Source organism: Theropithecus gelada, chromosome 9, assembly GCF_003255815.1.
Source record: "Theropithecus gelada isolate Dixy chromosome 9, Tgel_1.0, whole genome shotgun sequence".
Lineage (NCBI taxonomy): Eukaryota > Metazoa > Chordata > Mammalia > Primates > Cercopithecidae > Theropithecus > Theropithecus gelada.
Window position 1 is genome coordinate 32,327,108 of NC_037677.1, and position 12,486 is coordinate 32,339,593.

Genomic DNA, 12,486 nt, shown 5'->3' on the forward strand with positions numbered 1-12,486 from the left:
TAACGTCATCTTTAATTTGCCAAGGTAGTCCTTGCTGTTTGGATGCTACATGTTAGTTTTGTACAACCCAGAACCACTCTGGATCAGTCTTATTTGATGAGTTAGAAGTGGCAGCAAAATCTTATCTGGCCTTTTCAGCAAGCCTCAGTGAAGCTCAAACTATGGGGATAATGAATGAGTGGGAGCCAGGCCAATAGGCTCACAGCTGGGATGAGAAGCATAGGAGCTATGGTGAGCTCATTCATGTTTTACTATTAGCTTGGGTGGAGGGGGGAAGCAGAGAAACCTGATTTGTCAAATTTACCAATTCCTGTGGCGTAAATGCTTCAACTTTGCCTGATTTCAAGCTACCAATGGTTTAATAACCTGTTCACAACATTCCTGAAAACTTAACAGTCAGCTCCCATAAGCTTGTATGAGCCAACTCCCGAGTATTAATAAGATAAAGGATGGAGGAAGGAACGAGAGGATCCTTAACCCACGCCATGCCAACAAAGAGGGCTGAGAAAGGAGATTTCCCTCAAGTCCAAGAGTCAGCCAAAAAGAGATAGGGATTTATTGTATTCTTTAAGTTGCTGAGGTTAGATCTCTACTACCAAGCAATATAACCCCCTTTCTCCATTTCCTGTGACCTAATCGGCAAGTTCTACATTGATTACTATTGATGGAGCCCAAAAAGGAAGATGGGTATAGATAATGTATACATTACTCATGGAAAAAGGGGGTAGTAGTTTGACACACACACACACACACACACACACACGCATGCCTTTAATACTAAGAAACTGGGAAATTAAGAAGGGTGAATTGGATTACTGGACTGAGAAAATTGACTAATGAGCTATTAGCTCTAATGTGAGAATTCTCAAGCGATAGATAAATTGAAGGAGGGCTGGGCTTTAAATGGGGAGATTTGTAAATAGGAAAAGTCAGTGGAAGTCAGTACTGAGGGAAGTTTTAAGTGGAAACCATAATCCAAGCTTTGAGCTTATTCAGAATAGTTTATGACCTTATTACATGTTGTATTTATATTTAAACCTGCATTTCCAGGCTGGGCGCAGTGACTCAGGCCTGTAATCCCAGCACTTTGGGAGGATGAGGCGGGCGAATCACAAGGTCAGGAGTTCGAGATCAGCCTGACCAACATGGTGAAACTTCGTCTCTATGAGAAATACAAAAATTAGCCAGGCACGGGGATGTGTGCCTGTAATCCCAGCTACTCAGGAGACTGAGGCAGGAGAATAGCTTGAACCGGGAAGGCGGAGGTTGCAGTGAGCCAAGATCACGCCACTGTACTCCAGCCTGGGCAACAGAGCAAGATTCCATCTCTAAATAAATAAATAAATAAATAAAATGCATTTCCTAGGTTAATAAAAACAAATCAGCACGTCGTAGGGATTGTGCTGGGCCAGAAATGGCCAGTCCTCAAAGTCCTGAGGGGAAGGGACAGACTGAGAAACCAACATGTAAACTCAAAATTAAATTTAACGTGAGAGAGGCTATTATAGTAATGTTGGTCAAAGCAGTCTGAGAGCTTATAGGAGGATAGCAACTTATTAGCTATCCAGGGAACTCTTTAAAAAAGCATATCAATTTAAATATACTCTAGGTTCATAATAAATCATATTTCAAATTTTAAATATTTGATCCTTAAAAACAGCTGATATATAGTGCTTATTATCTTAGTTATAGCATCATGGAAAATACAATTTTTAGTTTAGTAATAAACATTTAAAAGTTTTTTGAGGAGTAATGTTCAATGAACTTCAACTCAAGTATATAATTTGTCAAGTGTTGGCATATGTATACATCATTTCTACGATCATTAGATGATTATGACATCTCTGAATAAAGACAGTTTTACTATTTCCTTTTTAATCTGGATGGCTTTATTTCCTTTTCTTCTCTATTGCATTGCTTGGACCTCTAATACAATGTGGAATAGAGATGGTAAAAGTGGACATGCTTGTCTTTTTCCTGATTGTAGGGGGAAAGCATTCATCATTCAGTCTTTCACCATTAAGTATCATCCTAGCCATAGGTGTTTTTGTAAAATGCGCTTATCAAGTTGGAAATTCTGTTTTTCACTAAATTTTGTGAAAGTTTTTGTCATTGCTGAATGTTGGATCAGGTCAAATCCTTTTGTGTGCTGAGATTATTATTTGTGTTTTTTTTTATTCTGTTAATATGGTGAGCTGCCTTGATTGATTTTAAAATAAACCAAATTCCTGATATACACCTCAGTTGGTCACAGTGCTTTATCCTTTCTTCATGTTGTTGGATTCAATTCAATTATATTTTGTTGAGGATTTTTTGCATCTATCTTTATAAGAAATTCTGGCCTTTTTTTTTTCCGAATATTTTTTCCTTATTTTTGTATCAGGGTAACCCTGTTCTCATATAGTGAGTTGGGAAGTGTCTTACTCCCTTCAATTTTCTAGAAGACTTTGCCTACAATTGATATTAGTATTCCTTAAATGTTTGATAAAATTCTTCAGTGAAGCCATTTGGGCCTAGTGTTTTGTTTGGTTTTTTTGCAGGAAGAATTTTAATTACAAAATCAATTTTATTAATGGCTATAGGACTATTTGTTATCAGTTTCTTCTTGAGTGGCCTTTGGTAGTTTGTGTCTTTCAACACATATCCATTGCATCTAAGTCACCAACTTTGGCATAAAGTTATTATACTTTTAATGTTTTAAGGATTCTTAGCACTCCATCCTCTCTCATTTCTGGTACTGGTCATTTGTATCTTCTCTCACTTTTTTCTAATCAGTGTGGCAAGAGTTTTATCAATTTTATTGATGTTTTCAAAGAACGAGTTTTTGATCGCATTGAATTGTAAAGATTTTATCAATTTCTACTCTAATCTCATTTTTTTCATTAATATTCTTTGCTTGGAAATATTATTTTCTTGTAATAATATTCCTTGCTCAGAAATATACTATGAATATAGCCCTTCTAACTTTGTTTTAATGATTCTTATCTTTTTACTTTTATTTACTTCTATTTATCTTTTTACTTTTATATTCTTATCTTTTTACTTTTAATATGTTTCATGTAGACAACATGTGGATTGGTTGATTATTATTCTCCTTCTTCTTCTTCTTCTTCTGCTTCTTCCTCTTCTTCCCTTCTTCTTCCTCTTCTTCTTCCTCTTCCTCTTCTTCTTCTTCCACTTCTTCTTCCTCTTCCTCTTCTTCTTCATCTTCTTCTCCCAGTTTGACATTTTTTGCCTTTTAATTGGTATGCCTAGATCATTTATATTTGTTGAGATTAGTCACACAGTTGGGCCTAAATCTGCCATCTTGCTGTTTGTTCGCTACCTGTTCTTTATTCCCTTCCCTCTTTTTCTGCCTTCCTTTGGATTGAGTATTTTTATGATAACATTTTTATGATTTTGTTTGGTTTTGCTGGTTGTTTTAGGTGAAGAGTATTCATCTTTTTCTTATTGCTGTCAGTTGTCAAATGATTTATATCACTTCAATTTCCACTTCCCCGCTTCCACCTCTTTCTGGCTTTTGTTCTGTAGTTGTCATGCATTTATGGCTACATGTATAACCCCACCTCAAATATTATTATAGTCACTTTAAACAATTATCTTTCAAGAAGACTTAGAAAAATAAGAAAAAGTCTTTCATATGTATTTTCATATTTTACATTCCCAGTACTCTTCATCACGTTCTGTCAATCTAGATATCAGTCTGGTTTCATTTTTCTTCTCCATTATGTCTTCAACATATATTCTATCTCACTGTTGTAGAGCCTTTGATCACTAATAGCTGGCAACTAATGAATAAGTTACTAATTGAAATAAAGTTTAAGAGTTTTCTCACTCAAAGGGATATTTGCATTTCAAATGAGAACACAAAGACTAAAGGATATTCTGTGCTTTATAAATTAATACTTAATGGTGGAATTTCACATAGGGAGAGATCTACTGGGGACTGGGATCCTGCTCAGTGCTTCTCAAAGTATACCACTCTATTTATAGATTTTTACGTCAATAAACTTCTCTCTCAACAGTTCAATCCGGGGGCCGGGCGCGGTGGCTCAAGCCTGTAATCCCAGCACTTTGGGAGGCCGAGACGGGCGGATCATGAGGTCAGGTGATCGACACTATCCTGGCTAACACGGTGAAACCCCATCTCTACTAAAAATACAAAAAATGAGCCGGGCGAGGTGGCGGGCGCCTGTAGTCCCAGCTACTCGGGAGGCTGAGGCAGGAGAATGGCGTAAACCCGGGAGGCGGAGCTTGCAGTGAGCTGAGATCCGGCCACTGCACTCCAGCCTGGGCGGCAGAGCGAGACTCTGTCTCAAAAAAAAAAAAAAAAACAGTTCAATCCAGGTGTTGAATATACAGTTCAAAATTATAACTTAGTATAATTATTTGGAGGAAATTTTTGTCTATACATTCCGAGGTAAATATGTGAACTTAAGAGTCTGAAAAAAATCTATTGAGTATGTATTTATGGCAAACATCTATAAAACATCTATAAAGATATATTTATTTGTCAATTATTTCAAGCCAAGGTGCAATGTCCATAAGATATATATGTGAGTTGGTGTGTTGTCATGGTTTTTAATACTACACTTGGCTTATGATATGTGCAAGTTATAAATCCCTAAACCAGCATAATAATTATTTACAAATTTTATTTTCTCAGTGTTTTGAAATGAGTATGATTTTAATTATTTCTGCCTCATCTTGTATCAAAAAATATTTAGACTAAAGTGAGCAGATTATAAAAGTATCTTCTAAGAACACTCACATATGAGATCATTATTTTCTAATTATATTGACATTTAATTTTTAGGTATTCAGAGAACGACTACCTTCAGATTATCACAGATATACAGAGTTGTCCATGGAAACGGCAAGCAGAAGAATATGCAAATTTTAGGTAATTTTTTTCGTAAATAATATGAGATTTAAAAAATGTCTTGTTCATTTGCTTTGTAGAGAAATAGGCAATATGTTATTAAAAAGGGAAGTAGAACCAACCCCAGCTGGCAATGAGGCCGACTGAATTCTAAGACCCTGTCATGAGCCACAGGGCATTCCATCTCCATTTCTTGTGTAGAAATTTGCATTATGTCACTGTTTTAATTACAGGAAATGCCAAATTCAAAAGAAAGATTTTATTATGTTTTTAAGTTATATTTTAGAAGATGTTGTGTTTTTTGGTACCACTGATATTTGATATTTATTTAGTAAATAAAATATCATAGTATTAAAGAATGTTTGGAAAACATAATAATCTATAATCCCATCACTTTAGAACAACTTTTGTTTCCTCCAGTTTTTCCTCATTCACTTTTTAACACAAGTGACATTCATGGGCGTGAGTTGCTCTAAGTAATAACCCAGAGAGGAGGTGTCACTTGACCATTATAGGGCTGTGGTTGGAGAACTTGTAGCCCATCCAGACAGAAATTAATTTTGTTGTCAAAGCAATATGCAGTGAGGGAGCATCAATACTTATCTAATAGTTCTTACCCACCATACCTCCACATATCATAAATCAAGGTCAGTTGTCTCTGTGCTTGCTTGGTCTGGATTGTTCTGGTTTTTGTTTGAGGGAGGCTTCTTTTCTTTTTTCTCCTCCTCCTTCCTCTTCATCTTCTTCTTCTTTCTTCTTTTTCTTCTTTCCTCCTCCTCCTCCTTCTTTTTGCTCTTCCTCTTCTTCTTTTCTTCTTTCTTCTTTCCTCCTCCTCCTCCTTATTCTTTTTCTTCTCCTTCCTTCCTTCCTCCCTTCCTTCCTCCCTCCCTTCCTTTCTCCCTCCCTCCTTCCCTCCCTCTCCTCCTCCTCATTCCTCCTCCTCCTTTCTTCCTCCTCTTCCTCCTTTTTTTCCACATTCTGATTCTTTCCTGTACATACCATTCCAATTTCATCCTATGCCAAATTATTTTATCCTATTACAATCCAGAGACATGTCTTTATCTTTACTCATTATTTTCAAAGTTTACTTGAAGTATTAAACTTGTAAAAAATATTACTAAAGAGGCTTTGCTTTCCCCTATAATACTCTAAGAAATATCTGCAGTATGGTTCTCTTTTTTTATATGGGAAGGCAGCTCTTCTTGTTTGCCTTATGTAGTGGCTCTGCCTGTTCCTTCTTTAGCAGAATATGCTGGTATGATTGGACCAACTGCCTTTGATTCTGCTGCCAATGTGAGGGGGGTTCTGCTCCACCCCCAGTAGGTGAAAGAGTACCTTCCTGGTGGTGTCAAAGCTAAAAATGGGTATCTTCCCTCCACTGGGTAGACACATGGATATCATCATGACTTCCTGCAGGACATCATTAAACATCTTTCCAACCTGATATTTTAGGAAGAGAGGCTGGAAAGGGGATTCCTGTTTATTTCATTTCCAGGACGTTTTATGCCAAATCCAATCTATTTAAGACTGGATTTGAGAGGTCCTGGTGGCAGGAAGATGAGATTGAAAATTGCATAATCATAACCTAAATGATCACAGGGTCAGCAAGTGATAACAGAGTCTGATTTTCTGCATATACAGAATAGACAAGAAGAGGGAGAGATTCAGGTCGTGAGCTACTGAGGATCAATCTAAGATAATTAACTGGAAAGATAGATTTGTAATGACTGTAATGATCCAAGTAGGGAGTATAGGAGCTTTTACTTGTGGCTGTTGAGACCAAGCCTCCTGAGAGTAATGAAAATAAAACAAAGTATGCCAAACACCTGTGTGAGGACACTGGAGCGCCACCAAGGCAGGGAGAATTTAAAGGACTAAAGCCCAGAAGGTGAGGGGAACCCATCAATTTGGGCTGGTTTTTCTTATAAAGAACTTGCTGAATACAAAAGCAAAATTTGGCTGAGAGGCAGAGAAGCTGAGCAGAGCTTCCAGCAATCCCTGGAAAAAACAGTTTTCAAAAGAACTGAAGGCCAACTTTGAATCCCTGGAAAACCCAGTTTTTAAAATAACTCAAGGGGCTGGGCGCGGTGGCTCACACCTGTATTCCCAGCATCTTAGGAGGCCAAGGAGGCGGGTGGATCACCTGAGGTCAGGAGATCAAGAGCAATCTGACCAACATGGTGAAACCCCATCTCTACTAAAAATACAAAAAAAAAAAAAATTAGCCAAAAGTGGTGGCACGCACTTGTAATCCCAGCTACTCAGGAGGCTGAGGCAGGAGAATCACTTGAACCCGGGAGGCAGAGGTTGCAGATCACGCCATTGCACTCTAGCCTGGATGATATGACAGAGCAAGACTCCGTCTCAAAAAAAAAAGAACTGAAGGCCAACTTCGAATCATTTCCATTCTGAGTTGGATTTAGATCTGCCCTTAGCTTAGATGCCTGATAAGAGCAAAAGGAAATCCCCTTCTTGGGGATTCTTTTGGGGGAAGGTAACCCAAGAAAAGGCACATTTATTTATTGACTTGAATATTTATTATATTGTAATGTTCTTTTTATGGGCATATTTCTAAACTAAATTATAGAAACCCTCAACAGAAGTCTATGCAATTAAATAATAATAAACCACCTACTTTCCTAAATTTTTACCAATATAGCTAGCCAAATCTGGGGAATCTCTGGCTTGTTTATAAAGCCAGTATTATAGATATGTTCCCTGTAATTATAGATGTCAGGTAGTTAAATTATTTTTAATTTTAGTTACTTCAAGTATTTTATACCAACCAAATTGAAGAACAGTAGAATGTGAGTTTTTTAAATGTGGTAATTTTTAAACAGCAATTACAAAAGTTACATTAAATTTGGAAGAATACAAACAAGTCAACATATTTTAAACTCATCTGCAACCCGATTTTTGAAACTTCCAACTGTTGACACCTAGGGATTATTTGAAAATTATAGGACTCCTGTGGTCAAATGATCTAACAATAAGAAAGCTTAAAAGTTATTTTTCTTAAATAAATATGTCACTTGCTATCAAAAAAGATAAAGTTTACTCAGCCACAAATGTTTGAGATTTACTAAGTCAGAGCACTGTAGCCTTTTTTCATGCCTGGTAGAGTGCTGGGCACAAAAAGGGCCTCAATAAAAAAAAAAAAAACATTAAAGAAATGGATGCATGAAAGTAAACAAAAAAAGTGTAATGTTTTCTTACTGAACTCAAAGAATTTATAGTCACTTTAGAAAGATAAGAAATATAAATATGAATATTTATGATTGAATAGCAGAATGAGTGATTTAGACAAATACTGTGATATACTAATGCAAGAGCACTGTGGGATATAGTTTTGTGAAATGTTTTGTGAAAAGAGGCAGAACTTGAGCTACAGCTCTGAAGATGGCTGGAAAGGGAGGGTGAGACCAATTTGGGACTGATGAGGCCAGGAAGAAAGGCCAATAAGTTTCAAGGCCAGTTGGGATGGAGCAATGAACTTGTACTATTAGGCACACAAGGAAAAGAGGATAATTTCAGGCAGACAAGGAAGGATCTGATGCACAGAGATCTGCTTATCAGAGTAAAGTCCACAGACATTCTGTAGATACCACGAGCCCAAGAGGTATATTGCTAGCAAAGGAATTACAAATTGAATTTATTGTTTTAGGGAAAGTATTCGGGCAGCATAATGAATGAAAGCAAGTTGGAGTATTAGGAGGGAGGGTAGTGTAGAAAAATCAGAGCAGGTAGGGGCTGGCTGTAGACAAGTAACTACAGAATGGTGACCACCTACAACATCAATGGTAGTTATGAAAATATTAAGAGAGAGATGCTTCACTATGAACCCTTTGGGGATATGGCGAGATCTTGTTTATCTTTGTATCTCCAGTGCCTGTCACATAGATGGTACCCAATAAATTGCTCCATGACTGAAGACTTAGTAGGACTTGGTTACTTGTTAACTTCCAGTTCTCTCGTTGAAGGAGAAGAAAAATAAAGTCAAATGAGAAATCTTGCATCTGAAATACTCATGCTGCTACTGACAGATAGAAAAATTTCAAAGAGAAATTGGATAGAGAAGATGAAAGCATCTCGGACAGGATGTGTTTGAGCTGATTTTAGGACAACTGGATACAGAAGACCTTTTCCGTGGTCTGGGGAAAATATAAATGCTAAGAGAAGATGAATTCTCTCAAAAAAGAAAAGCAACTGCAGTTTACATCTGGCTTTTGTAAGAAATAGGGCTTCTCCAAGTCTATCTTCTCAGCAATTTTAACTTTCTTTTTGTGCTTCGGGGGGGTTCGTCCTCTTTTTACAGATTCCTAAGCTTTTACTCATTTAACACTGAGAACTTGGCAGCTTGGCGCTTGAGTCTCAAACTTCCTTCAGCTTTTACCTGGAAATATGAGAGGCTTAACTAGGAAGATTCTTAATCTGAAGTTCATGAAAGTGGTTTCCTAAAACTCTCGAAATTGTTTGTGAGATTTTGTACGTGTTTCTGGGAAAAGAATCTGTGACTTTCATCAGATTCTCAGGGAGCCTAGGACTTTCCACATGGACTAATGTATTTCTAAGGATCTTTCTGGCCCTGAGACTCTGTTTGGGATTCAATTGCCTTTTTCACTTTCCATGATGGCGTGGTTATCCCAAGCATAGGTGTGAGTCTGGCTCAGATTTACCTGAAATTTACCAGAGATTCTAAGTTTCCGCTATGAATCTGCATTTTGTGAGATACTAGTTGAATACTGCATTTTGTGAGATACTCAATTAGAGAGAGATTTAAGTAAGACTTGAAGATGTCCTGCTCTCTCTTCTTTCTTGGTATCTAATTTCTTTTAGTTGTAGCTGTACAAAGTCAACGACGTTGAGGTGTGTGCTTTTTCTGCTTTTAAAAATTTGATTGATTCTCCTATAAGAGGTCCCTACCCCCTTCCCTCCAAGGACAAGCTAATACACAGAATAATTTGTGAAAAATCTACCTGGATTTCAGTCTAAGAAATTATTGCTCTTCACAGTCTCTCCCTCTGATTTTTAGAAAAATGATGGATAATCATTTGCTTGAACGTGACACTCAGCTATTTGAGAATAACATTGAGATGCTTAAATTTAAATTAAACATGATATGAGACACCCTCTACTCCTCCTTCCCCACTTCTGCTTCACCCTTGAAGCCTCCTTTGTGAAACTCTGGAAACTTCTGGTAAGCAGGTTTTATCCCAGAAGATCAGTAGCTTCAGTAATTAGTCTTAGATTCCCTAGGTAACTTGCATGGTAATTACTGCATTAGTTTCTTGAATGGTTTTCTAACTTAAAAGAACCGTATTCATTTGTGTAACCAATTACAGAAAACTAATAGGTACACAGTAACAGTGCTTAATTTCTAGTTTACTTCCCCGCTCCCCTCCACCCCAAGAAATACACAAACTATTATTTTGTTTCTTAATTTCTTTTGGAGCCACTAATACCATTTGATTTTTTTAGACATCCTCACATTTCAAAGAGATGAGTTGGAATCCAAGGTGACTGAATATTATCAATCACATATTTACTGAAAACTTAGTGGCAGGAAACAGTGCTGTTATGTCAACCCACACATTTATAACTCATGCAAATGAGATACCTTTCAAATGACTTGTGAAACAGGTATTTTGTGCCCGATTACTTTGTTACAGATAACTATTACATGGTGGCAATTTTATTAAATCTTGAATTATCCCCTCGGGTTTGATTACATTAAAATTTCTTGGAAATTATTCCTTTGTCTTTCTTGTGTTGGATATGTGAGAAAAGATTCTAGTACTGTATTTGTAAATTCATTGATATTTCTAAAATAACAGTCACTGTGTTGATTTCATTTTTATTTTCGCTCTTTGAAGAATATAGTGTTAAACAGAATACACATGCATATCTACCACATGTTAATTGTTTTACCTATATGACATTTACATTATTCAAACCATGCCATTTAATGATTTAACTTTGTGAAAGGACATAAATTATGAAAAGAGATGGGATAAGTTAATCAAATTTTTGCATTAGATCATAAAACTGGAAAACCACACTTAGTCTTACCACAAAGTTTTCAGTTATTTTCTGAACCATTTCTCCAAAAGCAATAGTATTGTTTGATTTTGGTAAGTGTTTTGTGAGCTTACACTTTTTCATTCAATTAACATTTATTGAACCTTATTATGTTCCAGGCATTTTGTTCTGTGAGACAAAGTTCTTGGAGAAAACCAAAAATCATCTCTGCTAGGGGCTTCTTTTGAGAATACAAGACTAAGTTCATTTTTCTGAACCACTATTCTCTAAATGTTTGCTGTTTACAATTCATACAGGGTGACTACATTGACAGCTGAAAGCAATACATATTTTGTTGTTTTTTTTTTAATTTAAGAAGATGTATACTTTATGATAGGTGATTTGGGTCAGTTGTCAGATTGAAAAAGCTTTTTTCTTTGTTTCCTCTGCATCGAGACCATTTTTTATCGTTAATATACTGTCATATCATCTTCTATTTGTCATTGCCATACAGCGTGCCTGTGCATTTAGAAAAAGCAACAAAAACCACACCATATCATTACTTCTGCCGTATTTAATAACAGAAGCTAGCTCTTGCACATTTAGGGATTAGCTCCTCTCCTTGGTCTTCAGAATATAAACCTTGCCATCAAAGTGTATAGAACTCACATGGCGTTCACTGGTCCTCTAAATTCTATTTCAAAATTTATCTCCCAAGTTGTACTCAGTATTACCTATATATTTTTATGTTCACATATCAAATAAGCTCCCTTTTAGGCTGCCTTGTGTTTCAAATTCTCTTTTCCTTATATAACATTGCTTGCCATGTCTTCACTGGTACATTACATTGTTTACATTGGTACAATACCCCAGCAGACAGATCTTTCTCCAGTGTTTTAACATTATTCCTTCACTTATAAGTTTATATTTCAATTGCCTTTCTATCCTTTGCTTTAATCATCATATTCTTTTATATTTCATTTCACCTTGTGTTAGTTCTGACATTCTACTCACATATGTCAGCTGATCTTTTGTAAGCTTGACAATATCAATGTACACATTAGCTGTTAAGCGAAAAACTTAGACATCTGAGTTGCTGATTGAATTTGGACTTTTTGAAGAGTTTTACTTATTATTCTTTTAAATTTAAATGTTTATTTTTAATTGATGAATATTGTATCTATGGAATAAAATATGGTGTTTAGATATATGCATACATTGTGGAATAATTATATCAGGCTAATTAACATATCCATCAGCTCACATGCTTAGCATTTTTTTTTATAGTGAGAACTTTTAAAATCTACTCTTTTAGCAATTTTGAAATATGCAATACATTATTAGGAACTATGGTCACCCTGCTGTGCAATAGATCTTGAAAAATGTATTCTTTCTGCCCAACTGAAACTTTGTATCCTTTGACCATCATCTCATTTCCCTTGCCTCCCAGTCTCTTGTAACCACCATTCTACTCGGTACTTCTCTTTTTTTTTTTTTTTTTTTTTTTTGATACGGAGTCTCGCTCTGTCGCCCAGGCTGGAGTGCAGTGGCCGGATCTCAGCTCACTGCAAGCTGCGCCTCCCGGG

The 12,486-nt window shown here is 36.3% G+C and overlaps 1 protein-coding gene across 1 annotated transcript in view; it reads left to right on the forward strand.

Moving 5' to 3' along the window:
* Positions 1–12,486, forward strand: part of ST8SIA6 (ST8 alpha-N-acetyl-neuraminide alpha-2,8-sialyltransferase 6) — a 131,798-nt gene that overhangs the window by 88,544 nt on the left and 30,768 nt on the right. The window contains exon 4 of the mRNA XM_025397128.1: positions 4,817–4,903. Coding sequence (XP_025252913.1) covers positions 4,817–4,903 — 87 coding nt within the window. The remainder of the gene's footprint in view (positions 1–4,816; positions 4,904–12,486) is intronic.